Source organism: Hakea prostrata, chromosome 5 (genome assembly GCF_041222555.1).
Source record: "Hakea prostrata isolate BN-2017 chromosome 5, UWA_Hpros_2, whole genome shotgun sequence".
NCBI classification, from domain to species: Eukaryota; Viridiplantae; Streptophyta; class Magnoliopsida; order Proteales; family Proteaceae; genus Hakea; species Hakea prostrata.
The window spans coordinates 4749633-4764983 of record NC_142604.1 but is presented as its reverse complement, the minus strand read 5'-3'; the positions used below and the strand labels follow the sequence as shown (position 1 = coordinate 4764983).

Genomic DNA, 15351 nt, shown 5'->3' with positions numbered 1-15351 from the left:
TACTTGGCCTCAAGTTTCAATGGTTTCAGTATTTTTCTGCTAAGAAATGATGAGTGGAACGGAATGGAATTTTCAGAGAAGAAAAAAAAGGAATGCAATCAGGTGAACAAAAACAAAACCAGAGAAACTTTTCACCCTCAACAATCCCATCAATGAAAAAAAAAAAAAAAAAAAAAAAAAAAAAAACTTGACTGCTATCCTGGTTGTAACTATGTTTCTATTGCCTCCTGTAATGTGTTTGATTCGGAATAACCTTCTTAGGTTTTATTATTTTCCAAAATATTCTACAAGACTCCATGTCAAAGCATATGATCAAGCTGCAACTTGGGTCTGCCACCAACAAAGAAGCAATAGACTAATATAACAGAGGAAAATAATCACTTGATGAAAATTAAAATCGTGGCAAATCCCAATATACACAACTTCTCAACTCCTTTGTGTGCATGGCCACTGACTGCACTTGCCCGGTCAAACTCATGCACACCATTTCCCTATAAATTTGAAAACAGCCTTCAAAGTTGGCAAAAAAAAAGTTCAGTTTCCTCATGCTCTTTGTAATGTTGATGATTGAAGCATCAACCCAGATGTTCCTTGGTGATTGTCTCAGTGATACTCTTGCTCCTCCTATGTATGTCATCTGAAATTTGATATTAGCTTTTCTTGTCACCTCTAGTGCACTGGTTGTAAACTTCTTGATCCAATCCATGTCTTCTCCTCCATACAGGCAAATGTGTTGCCCTTCCTTTATCTGTTACATCAAAAAAAAAAAAAAAAAAGGAACCTCAAGAGCTTCAAAGCTAGTGAAACACATTAAATCTAATGTTTAGGTAGTTACCCAATTGGATATCTCAGGGTTGATGCTTTGCACCAAGTCAGGGTTTGCTCTTTACCGATAGTGAGAGGTAAAGGCATTGGTTCCCCAAATCCACAACATTGGGAGGGCCTTTTTGCTGATGACACTACCCTGCAGATCCAGCACCACCAAGATGAGCTTCTCCTGGAAGTCCCAATGCTTCTTTATGTATTCAGCCGCTTGGAAGATGAAGCAATAGCTATAAACAGAGTCTCCACGCCAATTTAGTGAATCTGATTGTTTTCTTCCATGAACAGCTTTGCAGCATCGTCCACCACTGGGATCCACACTGCTTCGTATTGGTATCCATCATTCCATGTTTGTTGGAACACTTTGTCTTCCCTGTACACCTTGTCAAGAATCCAGGGGTCTTCTTGGCTAACATCCAAGTCTGATATCAGTAGCAATACATCCTTTCCTCCTAGCACGTCAAGATCATATTAATTTTGACACCATGCATATTTATTTACAGGAAAAATAAGCACAGAGAGATTAGTAAACCTTGATTTTGAAATCCTAAATAACAAAGATCTCTGTCAAACCATTTATACACTGAATCAATGTTTTCAGAATCTTCATGTTGTCACTGTGGCTCATTTCGTAGAGTTGAACTAGCAATTGATAATTGTAAGCCTTTTTCTCTCCCTCTACATCACCACCATCACCCATTTAAGAAAATCTGGAGGAAAGGAATAAATTCAGTGATTTCTACTTAATCCATAGCCATAGATGTCTCACTTCACTAAACTGGCGATGACAAATGTCAAGTTGGTTGCTTAGTAATTCATGCTGTTTATTGAGGACCTCCGTCAAGCTGGACAGTTCCCAGCTCTCATTCATCAACTCGACCGGCCTGCTAACATCAAAGAAATTTCCATCACCATCAACTCTAATGACATCATGGCACACCTTCTCATTGTTTCAAAATGATTGGAACTTGCAGACAGGGGCGGAGCTAGGATTGAACCCCCAAGGATTGAACATTGGGGGTGGCCGAATATACGTGGGCCAATGCAGAACCCACTGTGGGTCTCATATCAGAATGTTTTATTATATTCTGATGCAGTGTCCACAGTATAAGTAAATTATAAAATAATATATTAAATAAAGTAGGGGCTAAAATTGTGGGAGAAAAACTTTAAAAATCATAAAAGAAGAAGGTGAAAAAGAAATTGTGGGAAAAATTATAGGAGAAAAAAATAGATTTGAAGTCTATTAACTAAATATGGGATAAACACTCAATTTACAATAAATTAATTAAAAAAATCAATGATTATGATTAGATATAGTAATATTAATAGCAGAAATTTAAACATCCAATTAATAAAACTTAAAACTTAAATTGTTATTAGTAGGAATCTGAAGCTTAATTTGAGAAAGTTTAGGGATTCAAAAGTAAAATTAAATGATTACGATTAGATATGATAAAATTGATGGCTAAATTCTAAAAGAGATTTAAATTTCCATTAATAGGAAATGAAATTTTAAGAGAAAATTTAAGGATTAAAAAAATAAATCAATGATTATGATTAAATCTGATAAAATCAATGGCTCTATTAATAGAATTAAATTTTAGTAGAAAGAAAGAGCAACGAAATAAGAAAAAATAAAATTATGCTTTATGAAAAGAATACTAGAAAAATCGTTGAGTGTGAGAGAGAGGAATAATTTGAGAAAGAGAGCGAATACCTGATAATTGTGGAGAAGATTTAGGAAAATTCCAATGTCTGCTAGCGAGCGTGTGAGAAAAAAAAAAGAAGAAGATAATAATAGAGGAAATTCATGAGAGAATAAATAAGAATGTAAATATGAGAGAACAAATAGGAAGAAATTAATGGATCGTAAGTTAGTTTTTAATTAGAATTTAACATAATTAAAATTGAACATTTTATTCCTTAAAACTAGGGGATTAATGATAACTATTAGATAATGAATTAGTATGACATCTGGACCATCAAGTATGACATCTGGACCATCATCTTTATCTTAAATTTTTATTTTTAATTTTTGGAGGGAGGCCTAGTATTTCACACATAAAGTGAGAAAAACAAAGAAAAAAATACAGGGGTGTTTCAAATTTTAAAAAACCATGGCCCGGCCCAAAGGTGGCTCCACCACTGCTTGGTGGGAACTAGTTTGAATAAGCAGCTTCTTTCACCAATCCATGCCTTTTTCTGATAAAAGTTTATCAGACTATCAAAGACAAGTTCGTGATGAACTCCTAATTCGTTATTTCATTGTGCTTCTGAGACATCGGGTTCCTGTCATCTCTTCTTCTTGACAAAATTCCTCAGATTCATCCTCATTGATTGATTATTCAGAAGAATCAGAACAAGTTGGTGTCCAAGACCACTTAAAAAGAAACAGTTTCAGGCTTTTAAACTAGAGGCCAGCAATCCGAGTGAATTTCAAGATCAATGAGATCGCACGTACCAGTGCAGTTTACTTTTATTTTCACAACTCGTCTCTGGAAGCAGCATTCCTTGTGTTCTCAGTGTAGGATGTGTATGCTTCGATGATTGACTCATATATTTCAATTCCTTTCAGGTATTCCACTTGATTTAGAAGCTGCAAAATCATATAAAGTAGTTAAGAACAAAAATAATTGGTTACCATAAAATAGTTTGCAGGGTCAAACAAAAAAAAATAAAAAGCTAGGTAACCAGGCAAGCAAGAAGATAAATAGCAACAGGAAAGATAATTGTATCAGTTAAGGAGTCCAAAAGTGTATAAGAAAAAGGTAAATAAAGGCTGCAATGTAAACATGCAAGTGAAACAAGATTGCAACTTGCAATTAGACTTTAAAACTAGCACTGAAACATGCTTAAGGAAAACATCTTCAAGGTTATATTTAACGCAGTCCAATTCCACATCAGATCTAGCCAGAGTGTATTCCAGCCTAATGGCCTCCTGGCATGGAGGCAGGCTGATTCCTCAGTCACCATTATCTGAGATGCATTTGTTAAGTAGAGGAGGCTCAGCTAACAACCACCACACAGTAGGATTGATAGATGTAGCAGCAGATCATCAATAATAGAAGCTAGTCAAAATAAGATGGCTAACACCAAATTAGAAGGAAGCAAAGTCTGGGTCATGCAACCGGCAGTTCAGTGTCAAATCGGTCTTGGGCTCCAAATTTGGTAAAGTTCCAATAAGCAGAAGTGGAGGTCTAAGATGGGAAAAAGAAAAGGATGTTGGCATCAAAATTAGAAGGTCATTGCTATAGAACCATTCAGCCAACAGGAGGGCCTACATCTGGGATCATGCAGGTCTCTTATTAGTCTGGGTCAGTCCTCCAAAACCTTTCTGAGATAAGGCTAGAGTTTCAGAGAAAGGATGACTATGAGTTTAGCAGAACTCTGATCGATCTGCAGGGGGTGTCTCAATTCTTTTCCGGAGGTGATCAGCAGCAGCAATCCTGGGTTTGATCACCTTCCAGCACTAGTTGATTGGAAAAGTTGAAGTCTCATAGTGCCGCAGCAGTCAACGGAATATCAGCACCATCTAGTAAGGGGGAAGATAGATCACGGGGGGAAGGCGATCAGTTGCCTTTATGGGCAGGTTATAATATATAAGCTCAAGTATTGAACCCAAAAATAGCATGTTCCTTATTAGGCTGAGACCTAGATTAAAAGCAAGAAACTAAAGAAAAGGAAACTACTAGGTTGGCAGAAAGTTCTAAAATAGAAACAAGCAACTTAAATAAATACAAACAAAACCTATGTCAAAAAAAGAGGGATTTCCTCTGCAGTAGACCATTACTATGTTTCAATAGAATTTCCTCTGCAGTTATATCTACAGAAATTTGCAAATAGAATGTGAATTTAAAATAAAAATAGAGGAAGAAGGAGAGAAAAAGAGAAGCTTAATGGGAAAATATATGGGTACATTGAAAAGCCAAAAAAGTGACTTTACATAGAGGAAAATTTTGTAAAAACATTTCACCTCATTATGGTCATGGAGCAGAATAGGAGTGTTTCCCATGGGAGAGAAACCAATTGCAGGCAATCCTTGTTCCCTGAAATATCGAGAATCTGTTGAGGCAGGAAAAACTTCCGGTTTGCTAAGTTTGCCATTAGCTTTCTTTACTGCCCCTTCTAAAAGTGCCCAACCATGGATTGGAGTCATCTGTAGCAGTGAAGGCTGGCTTTCCAAACTTATCTAAAGTGGAAACCTTGCCTTTAAACTGTCCCAAGCAAAAACAGTTAGAAATTTACAATTGGAAAATTAAAATCCCAAAAAAAAGCAAACCTAAAAGTTCTGATGCTTCTGCCTTCACAAATTTATTGATAAGTTTTAAGTATGACAAAACATTCACGCACACAGAGAGGAAGGATAAGAATAAAGACAGGGAAAAGGAATTTGGTCTGAGAGATGGCATATGCCAGCACTCCCATGAGTCTCTCCTCTTCCCCATATGATAAAGCACCTTTTCTCCCTTATTTTGTGGAGGAGACAGATACATTACATGGGAGTCCAGAAAAATGGTAGTACTGATTAAAGTAGTCAATCTGAAGAAAAGACAAGTACAGCTAGTACAGTGATGGGTGTAGTCATTTTCTTTACCCTCTTCCTTTCAACTGATTATGTGAACATAAAATATCGGCAACTGCTCCAGTCCCAGTTCGATGGTAATGGAATTAATACATTAAACAGAAAAGGCTGGGTAAGCTGCTAGCACCTTATGTCTCTCTCTCCCCCCTTTGAGGGTTAATGGAGTCATTTTAGAAAAGCAGGGGAGGAAGGAGATAATAGATTTATAGGGGGCTAGGCTAGCTTACAGAATACCACTATCGAAACCCATCCCTCTCCCTGAATTAGATGCTTCCTTTTCATGTTTCTAGCTTTGTTCCCAAATTTTTACAAAATCTTCCAAGTCCTTCCATACCTCAAATGTCATGTTGCGTGAACAAGGTAACCACTCCTCTTCAATCCGTTTCTCAAACATTTTCTCATCAGCAGTAGGTGGGATTCGAATGTCAAAACCTGCTTCAGCTTCAGATGGCTGCAGATTCATAACATACCCCTGACAGAAGGAATACAGCAGTCATATAAGAAAGGTATACTAAAATCAGAAAGAAAAAGCTTGCAGGTTAATAATCTGTTGATGGTTTTATGGAGTGTTTTTTCTGAAATTTGGGGCCATGGGGAATGCCAAGCCCTTGATAAAATAAAAGGCTACACTGCTATCCAATGGAAGTGGTGGGGGAAACATGTTGGGACAAGAGAAAATAGTTTCCAACTGAAACAAATTCCACAATTCCTTTTAGAAATGGCACTTTTTCATGCCCTGGGCAAAGAGAAAAGTTGTAATTGTGTATGATTCCTCCTAGGCATGATTACTCATTGTTCAGTTCAATATACACCTGTAAGTATAGGTTTCATCCTCAGTGAAATTACCCCTTCTTTTCGCTCATCCTTAAACTGCTTGTATACAAATGTCTTCCCTTGTTTCAATGCTTCCAGTTTTGTTCATTGCATGGTTTTCACCAACTAAATATAAGCTTGAAAAAGGATAACTTCCTAAATCATCTCCTGAGTTTGATCAGTAATAATTAAATGTTGACAGATAGCTATGGTTAGAGTACAATCAAAATATTGTTTTTAAGAAGATGTAAGGTACAACACAAATAATTTGTCTTCTTCTTAAATTGAATGTAGGGAATAACCATAAACAAATTGATTTACAATCAGATCCAGATCTTTGCAGATTCTATTCTGGGAATTAATAATCCAAATTTTCTTGAAAGGCAAAAAACATTTGAATTAACAAAGAAGAAAGGAAAAGGGAAGGGAGAGGTACCCCTCCTTGAACATGCACTGTGGATGTTACCCATGGTCATTATTTAGCCCATTTTGAAAGGGAGCAACAATTAGGTAGTTCCGCCCTGCTACTCCACTTTCCACTCTCCAACTGGATTGAAAGAAAACCCATTACTTCCCCTGGCTTGGTACAATTAGAAAATGCACCTTTTACATTTTACAGCAAAACCTCCACGAGCCCAACGGTTATGAAAGGAACATAATGAATTATTTTAACTCCCTATGTTTAACAGCTCTTTTCTACTTCATTTTTTAAATCCCTTGATCTGCCTCCAGTCAGAATGTTGCAACCTTCTTTGTAGTCTGACCCAGAAGAAACCCCATGGTTATACAGAATACTAAGAGTTCATCCTGAATCAAACCTCACTTGCAAATTGAAATATACATATCAGAAAAATAAACTCATATTCCATGAAAAAGTTCAAAGTTAATCCTATCACGTCAACTGCATCAACAAATCCCCAAGACTCCCACCTTATTCCACCCACAACAAGACCTAAAAAATGCCACTTGAGATAACAACGGAGACAGCAAAACTTAAACTAAAAACCAACCAAATCTCACCAAAGATTGATAGAATTCAATGAAAAAAATGTATCAATGCTATAGTGGAGGGAAGGAAAACATCAAGGCAGGGATTTTTTAAAATACTTTTTAAATAATTGATAAGTACCATATTATTGTAACTATATATAGAAACTAAAATGCAGAGCATTTAGAAATCCCTTCACAGGTTCTACCTCCCACGTGAGAGGCTTCTTCCCCCCTTCCCCATTATTCTCCCCTTGTATTCTTGGCGTTGTTTTTAATATATTTCTTTATTCATCCAAAAAAATAACTTAAGCTCTTTTATCAAAACACTTTAGGTTCTCAAATTCATATTTTGATATGGAACTATGTACACAATATTTGAATGAACTCTATAAGTTGTAAGGTTTTTATCAAGAACATGGATTTCGGAAGAGAAATCCCAATGCAGGAGAAATATAGAAAAGTATTCCAGACAGAATTTCAGCTTCTCCAATAAATTCAAATACGAAATATGAAAAGAAGAAACATATTAGATAGAATAATTTCTTAGATATCAGAGCAACCAGTTACTGACTAAGATTGAGGAATTGTATATGAAGTTCGTCAGATTAAATAGGATATCAAGTGTTCCAATTCAATTAAAATTCTCATGCAGGTAAACCCAATTTGAATTCTATGTACTACCAAAAAATGCCAATATCTATTAGATGATATCTCAACCACTTCAACTTCAGTAATATGCAAAAACTTGTTACACGATTTATAGGGCAATGAAGCTATGATCAAAGTGAGAGCCACCTATGAGACAACAGCAGAAGCGTGGTGGTGCTTATGAAACCATTTAGGAGTAGACTTTGATTGACAAATACTGATCTAGTGAGTCTTTTTCAAAATCTGTTATCCTAACAATCTTGGATAATTATCAGTGAACTATTGCACCAAGACAAACTAATAGCTAATTTAGGACAGAAATATTGTTGTTACCTGAGAATTAGATTTGTCCCTTCTCTCCGCTTTGGGTAATATAGTATTCATTCATCCAAAAAAAATAGCTAATTCAGGAGCTTACCATTGGAGATGGCGTGCCAGCCTTCAGGGAGACCATATTCACTGATATGACCTCGCCAGCTTCCTTCAAACCCGTCTTCACCATGTCAAATTGGGCAGCCCGGAACCTCATCACACTCTCGATGCTCTTCATGAGGTTCTCCATTGCACTATTGTCGTAAAGTTTTGACCCATGACCAGGGGAACCAGTAGCCTTGATCACAAGCCACCACAGGCTCCTCTCCACAAAGAAAACGCAGTAATTTTCATTCGAGGATGCCAGTCCTCTCAGAGTTCACAATCAAAAAATTGAACCCTAATTCTATAAAATTTGAACTGATCTTACCTTCATCAAGAACAATGCCGTCGTTATTTTCTTGAATTCTTCCGACTCAGCTAATTTTTCAGCCCCATCATGGCCGCCTATTTCCTCGTCTGGAACGAACGAAACGTAAACAGTCCTAATCGGTTGAAACCCAGATTTCTTCAATCGGCATATGGCTTCCAGGTATTGCATGCCAACACACTTCAAGTCCTGCAATCCTCTGGCATAGATATTTCCAGCCTCATCGATGTGAGCATCAAAAGGAGCATGAACCTATTTATGGTGCTCGGCAGGCACCACGTCCGTATGGCGGTATGGGAATACAGAAGAATGGGAGGAAGATCAGGGTTTGCACCAGGCCATTTCAAGAGAGCAACAGGCATGCCCTTGACGAATTCAAGGGATTGCGATTTGAGGCCGATAGCTTTGGCTTCAGAGAGGATGAAATCGGCAGCTGCATGGTAGTCAGGGTTAGGGTGAGCTGTGCTAATTTGAAGATACTTCTGGAATCTTGAAATTATCGCCGATGAATCCTCTGGCAATGAAACAACTACTCTCGATGTGAAAAAGAAGCAGAAGAGAATGAAAATTCGAAACCTACGAACTGAAGAGAGAGAGTAAGTTCCATAAATTCCCACCATTTTTTCTCACGAGAGAGGTCACTGAAGAGAGGCAAAGTGGCACACTGGCACTGAGCTTTCAAGAGCTGAACTCTTCTTCAAAAAGAGTAAGAACTACAGAGACCAAACCCACCAAAACCACCAAAATGGCGTGGGAATGGCCCCGTAGCTATATCACTATCCAAAGTGACGCCACGCTTGGGTCAGTTTTGTCAGATTTCAGATACATTCAAACCGATGATGTAAATTGATACAAAGCTTTTTTTGGTAAACTAAATTGACACATTTTACCTCATAGCAGAATAGTAGTGTTTGCTATTGGAGAGAAGCCAATTGCTTCCAATCCTGCTTTTGTGTAGTATCGAGCATCTGTTAGACGTTGGATAAAGCTCTGGTTTGTCAAGTTTTCCATTTGCTTTCTTTACTGCTCCTTGTAAAAGTTCCCACCATGGATTAGAGTTATCTGAAGCAGTGAGGACTGGCTTCCCAAAGTCATCGAGAGTGGAAGCCTTGCTTTTGAACTGTCTCAAGCAGACGAGTTAAGAATCGAAAAATGCATTACCAAAACACAAAAATAACAATTTTGATGCTTCTGATCTTACTAGGGATATTTGACACTCATGAAGGATTGCAAAAAATATATTAACAGTGACCAGAAGTAGCAAACTATAGATGGAGGGAAGCAATTTGCTTTTACACTTTTCCTTTCACTGAACTTGTTCATACGAAAAATATTTGCAACTGCTCCAGTACCAGTTTAATTGCAAAGAAAATAATAAATAAAATGCTTCAAATTAATAAAATCTTTCAAGTTCTTCCATACCTCAAATGTCATGTGGCGAGAAGAAAGTGCCCATTCCTCTGCAATTCTTTTCTCCAATGCTTTCTCATCAGCAGTTGGTGGGATTCGTATGTCAAAACCTGCCTCAGCTTCGGATGGCTGTAGATTCATAACGAACCCCTGAAGAAAGGAACATGACCATCAGAAAGGCTTTATCCCAACTTGTGGGTATGCAGAGTGCTAAGCCCTTGGCAAAATAATTGCCTACACTACTACATGGCAGACATGGGCTTATTGTGAGAAAAGAAAACCCTAGTGGAAGCGCTTTTCTCCAGCTCTGAGAAAACCGACCGTCGCCGTGATTTGAGGTGGAGAGCCTCTGTTTCTGCGCCTTCTCTTCTTGCTTTCTCTTGTTTTTTTTTTTTTTTTTTTCTTCGTTTCATTTGTTTCTCTCTTTCTCCGACTCTGTTCTCCGTTATCTCACCGCCTCTCTCTCTTGTTTCCCTTCGTTTCTTACTCCTCTTCATTCCTCTTCGCACTTTTCTCTCCGATCCTCTCCTATTTCAGTTTCTCTTTCTCTCCGCTTTCTCTCCGCTTTCTCTCTGTTTTCTATCTTTCCCTAATCCCTGTAAGTTTTCAGCTATTAAAAAAATAATAACAAAAAATAAAAATTTCTAAGTTTCTCTTTCTCTTTGCCTTCAGCATTTCTATGCCGCAGCTTTTGTTTCCGCCTTTATTGCATGTACTTCTCTCGCCCATGTGGTGTGTATTTTCGTCCTTGTGGCGTGTACGATGGAGGATAGCGTATATCGTATTTCTTGTGCTTATTTGTAGTTGTGGTTGTTACAATCCTTATTCTATGGACTTATTGGGTTCGATCTATTCCTTAACCTGGATGACCTTGTCTATTGCATTTATTACATTTGGTTAATTTTTATTCCTTGGTTTAGAAATGGATTTTACCCTGGTTCACCTCAATGTGAGTCTATATCATACATTAGGTTTTTCTCTATATTATTCATAAAAACAACTACATACAATGCTCTATTAGACGAGAATAAATATATAGGAGCTTAGAAACCCTAAGCCAAGCTATTCATGGACCCAGGCCCAAACTAAAAAAAAACTTCGAGGCCCACAAAAACATGGACCCTCTACAGGCTATGGAGGCATTGCCTCCACACCTCCGCCCGCTCACCGAGTAGCGGGACCCGTGCCTGTCGGCAACACAATGAGAAGCATGAGCCATACTCAACAAAAACTAATGTTATTTACTTGATAAAATAATGATATATTGGTTATAATTTTGCCAATCACCCTCAAAGCACACCGTTAGCACTCATATAAATAATCCCTAACTATTCACATTTTACCGGTATTTATAACCCATAATCAACCTAACCCCCCCCCCCCGCCCGGCCGCCCCCCCCGCCCCCCGCCCCCCTTTGGCCCCGCCGGGGCCCGCCCGCCCCGCCCCGCCCCCCCCGCCGCCCGGCCGCCCCCCCCCGTGGCCCGGGCCGGGGGGGCCGGCGGCGTTCGTCGATATGAATAAGAAGAAGAGCATAATGGAAATTCTCTCCATTCTTTTTTCCTTTTAGGAGAGAGAGCACTGAGAGTAGTGAAGTTGTTCTTCCAGCTCAGTCTTTAAAGAGGTGAACCCTCCAGTTTGAAACCATTGCTCTAAGAGATTTCGAGAGATCAAACCAATGCAAAAGAAATCGCATGGAACATAACCAAAAGTTTCCAATCGACTAATTGGAGCAAAAACCATGCATTAGAAGGTTGTTAACATAAAAGATGCATGCAATAATCATGCAGGAAATATATATTGTTTGATTTAGCGATTTAAGGATTCTTTTTAATATTAAAAATAAAAATTTATGCATTTGATTCGCTTTGTGAAGATGTCACCAAGGTAGAGTGCTTACATCCGCAGAAGTAGAAGGAAGGGAGGAAGAGAGGGATAATAGGTAGTTCATTCCCGATTTCTGGTGGATATTTTAGCTGACGATTGTGGCTACAGAAAAAAGTAGATATTCTTGGAAGAAGTTAGTTATGGCCGTTGGTATCCAACCCAAGTATCACAATGTTGAATTTCATATAAATTCGAATCTCCTGTTGAGAGGAAAATGGGAAAGATCATTCTGAAAACAAATTAAATTCCATCCAGGAAAAAGAAAAAGAAAAAGCCAAATAAAAAAGGGAAGAATTATGCAAGGTGCTATTCTCTTCCGGCTTTTCTTAACTTCTTTTACCTGGATCGTTAATGGAGAAAGAATCCTTGGAGAAAAAGCGATTTGCAACGACCCCTAAAAAGACAAAGAATTGCACCAGGAGGCTCCGACGGCACTTTCGACGTTATGCGTTATGGCGCTAAAGGAGATGGACGAAGCGACGATACCAACGTAATCAATTCTCAATTCTTAATTCTCATTCTTATTATTATTATTTTTTTCTTTTATGGTTTGCAAAGAGAGATTATGAACCCTAAATTTTGCAGGCTTTCATGGCGGCTTGGAAAGAAGCATGTCAATCTTCAGGTTCAGCGACACTTTCCATACCAAAAGGAAGCTTCTTAGTTGGTCCCCTTAAATTCAAGGGGCCCTGCAAAAACACTGGTTCCCTTACTGTCCAAATGCAGGTGTATTTCTATAGCAAAAAAACCATTTCTTTCTTCTCAAAACATATTGGATTGTCCCCTAACATGAGGTTTTCGATTATCTGTATAGGGTGACTTGAAGGCAATCACGGATTTGGGCAAGTATGATTCGGATGATTGGGTCGAGTTTGGATGGGTGACCGGATTGACGTTGACCGGAGGTGGGACTTTTGATGGCCAAGGCGCTGTATCATGGCCTGCCAATAAATGCCCTAAAAGTCTCACCAATTGTAAAGTTCTTCCAACAGTAAGTGGATATGGATTCAACTATTTTACTTGCTGGTTTTGTGTAATCTATCGTTAGGGTTTCATTAACAAAGGTAACTTTTTTTGTTGCAGAGTGTGAAGTTTGTTAGCATGACCAAAACAGTAGTGAAGGGGATAAAGTCTTTAAATAGCAAGTTCTTCCACATTGCTTTGCTCAGCTGCACAGACTTCCAAGGGAGTGATATCACAATCACTGCACCAGGAGACAGCCCTAACACAGATGGAATCCACATAGAACGAAGCAATGGTGTTAGCATCTCTAATTCTGTAATTGGTACCGGCGATGATTGCATCTCCATCGGACAAGCCAATTCCAATGTCCACATCAATGGTATCACCTGCGGACCTGGTCACGGCATCAGGTTGGTGCATGAATCGATCTTGATCTTAAATCCTGCTACAAAACCTCAAATTCATTCACGAATTTTGTTGATATGATTGCTTCTTGTAGTGTTGGAAGCTTGGGAAAATACCCGAAGGAAGGTGATGTGAGAGGGCTTACTGTTGAAAATTGTAAATTAAGTGGAACAACGAATGGAATTAGGATCAAGACATGGCAAAACTCACCTGACGCCAGTGCGGCTTCTAACATGACCTTTGAACACATTGAAATGAAAAGTGTTACTAATCCAATCATCATCGACCAGACATATTGTCCTTACGCCAAATGTGATGAAAAGGTTAGTAGCTAGAAACCACCAAATTTGATCATTGCTGCAACTTTTTTGCTTCGTTGAGGCGTTTTAACAAACACTTTGGAACATGACAAATGGATTAATATTGCAGGCACCATCAAAAGTTGCGTTGAGTGACGTGTCCTTCAGGCACATTACAGGAACTTCAGCTTCTCCAGTGGCGGTGACATTGGAGTGTAGCCAAGGGGTGCCATGTAAGAATGTGAATCTTGAAGATATTCACTTGGAACCTGCAACAGGAGGAACCGCAACTACGTCATCGTGTCAGCATGTCAATGCCAAATATATTGGAACCCGCATTCCTCCAGCATGTAAATCCACCCTGTAAACATAGGGTTCGGCTCCTCTCCAGAGGGTGAATATCTCCCCCGGGGGGCCCACTGAAATCTAAGGTCTTGCCAGGTGGAATATACCGATTCAAGGATTCTTTTTACCATAATTTTAATCTATGCCCCCCTTAGCCAATGGACGGTTAGTAGGATGGCCAGGAACCTTACTTCTCTCGAAAGTGAGAGGTCGTGGGATCAACCATGCCTGCGGCATATGTAATATCTCCATCCCCCAATTTCCCTATGTATAACCAACTAAGAACACTCAGTTGGTTAAAAGTTAATTCAATAAATTTTATGATGAAAATACCTTTGTGTCCTTTTGGATTTCGTTTATTTCTTTACTAATGTTAGGTCCCCTTAATGTAATATATTATGTGTGGGTCCCAATCAGACTAACAGTATTTGTCGTTATTAAGTATATTTAAATTTCAAACTTGACGGGACCAAAATGCCCCTTAGGTTATTTAATACATTGTGTTAATATATGATTTTTAAAAGAGATTATTGGGTAGGTAATTATATTAATATATGTATACCATGTATTAAATAATAGATGGCATTTTGGTCCTTCAGCGTTTGAAATTTGATATGGTTAATATGTAGGTGCTAGTTGGGCCCATTCACGTAATGTCTTACGCTAAGGGCCCAACATGCTAGCATCTTTAAAGGTTATGGGAAATTTTTTTTAACACAAAAAAACGAGGAAAAACTCCTAAACATAAAATCACACTTCTCGCTTATTTATCTTTACTTTTTTGGTAGGGTTTCTTATTGGCCAAATCTACAAAAGACAAATATTTTTTCCCTCTCTGGTGCGGCGGGGCCTTTTCATCCTTGTTTGTTCTTCGTTTTTGGTATTAGTCTGGTTTTCTTGATCGGGTTTTGTCCTCTTCTTGTCCTTGGTTGGTTTGTTCCGGGCCCAGGTTTGTTTGGGTGGGAGGCCCGTCTTTTGGGTTTGTTAGACAACATCGCGAAATAGCAATCGGGCTGAAACTTGGTTTACTGGTTCCCCCTGTATCTCGTCCCGCGGAATGGTTTTCTCCTTGTTGGACTAGATCTTACAACCATCGCTGGGCTTACAGACTCTAATCTCTCTCGTGTGGGGCGAACATAGTACATATCTTTAGACTCTTTGGTTTGGGTGGCGCCCCCTCTTCCCCCGTCTCCCGGTCTCGGTCCCCTAATATGTTGGTCCGGTTCATATTCCAATCGGGTATGTTCGTCGCTCTTCTGCCGTTTTTCGGTGGGCAACATAGTGTTACTTTTACCTGACTTGTTGTTCTGTATCCGGGGGCCTGGCCCCTCGCCCGGCTTGCAGCCTCCATTATTGCTGCATCTTGGTTAGGGAAACAAAGGCAGAACAAATCGGTTAAAAGAGGACATTCTTGCTACCTCTGAGTAAAATGAAAATCATCGAA

The 15351-nt window shown here is 38.8% G+C and overlaps 1 protein-coding gene and 1 pseudogene across 2 annotated transcripts; one reads left to right on the top strand and one right to left on the bottom strand.

Moving 5' to 3' along the window:
• Positions 1-197: 197 nt before the first annotated feature.
• LOC149014563 (uncharacterized) lies at positions 198-10603 on the bottom strand (annotated as a pseudogene). Its single transcript, XR_016173415.1, has 9 exons — positions 10023-10603; positions 9491-9720; positions 8601-9376; positions 8277-8539; positions 5742-5879; positions 4799-5039; positions 3287-3421; positions 836-1706; positions 198-748 (listed from the first exon to the last, which is right to left on the bottom strand). The product of XR_016173415.1 is annotated as an uncharacterized LOC149014563 (transcript).
• A 1432-nt stretch (positions 10604-12035) lies between these two features.
• Positions 12036-13929, top strand: LOC149014562 (exopolygalacturonase-like). Its single transcript, XM_089155280.1, has 7 exons — positions 12036-12045; positions 12315-12385; positions 12481-12621; positions 12710-12886; positions 12979-13268; positions 13358-13586; positions 13693-13929. Exons 1-7 carry the CDS (start codon positions 12036-12038, stop codon positions 13927-13929), a joined length of 1155 nt encoding a protein of 384 aa, XP_089011406.1.
• The last annotated feature ends 1422 nt before the right edge of the window (positions 13930-15351 follow it).

Bases quoted from the DNA above. Each gene is read 5' to 3' on its own strand.
- LOC149014562 (XM_089155280.1), top strand. The intron at 12,386-12,480 runs GTAATCAATTCT...TAAATTTTGCAG, and splicing joins GACGAAGCGACGATACCAAC to GCTTTCATGGCGGCTTGGAA. The intron at 13,587-13,692 runs GTTAGTAGCTAG...TTAATATTGCAG, and splicing joins ACGCCAAATGTGATGAAAAG to GCACCATCAAAAGTTGCGTT.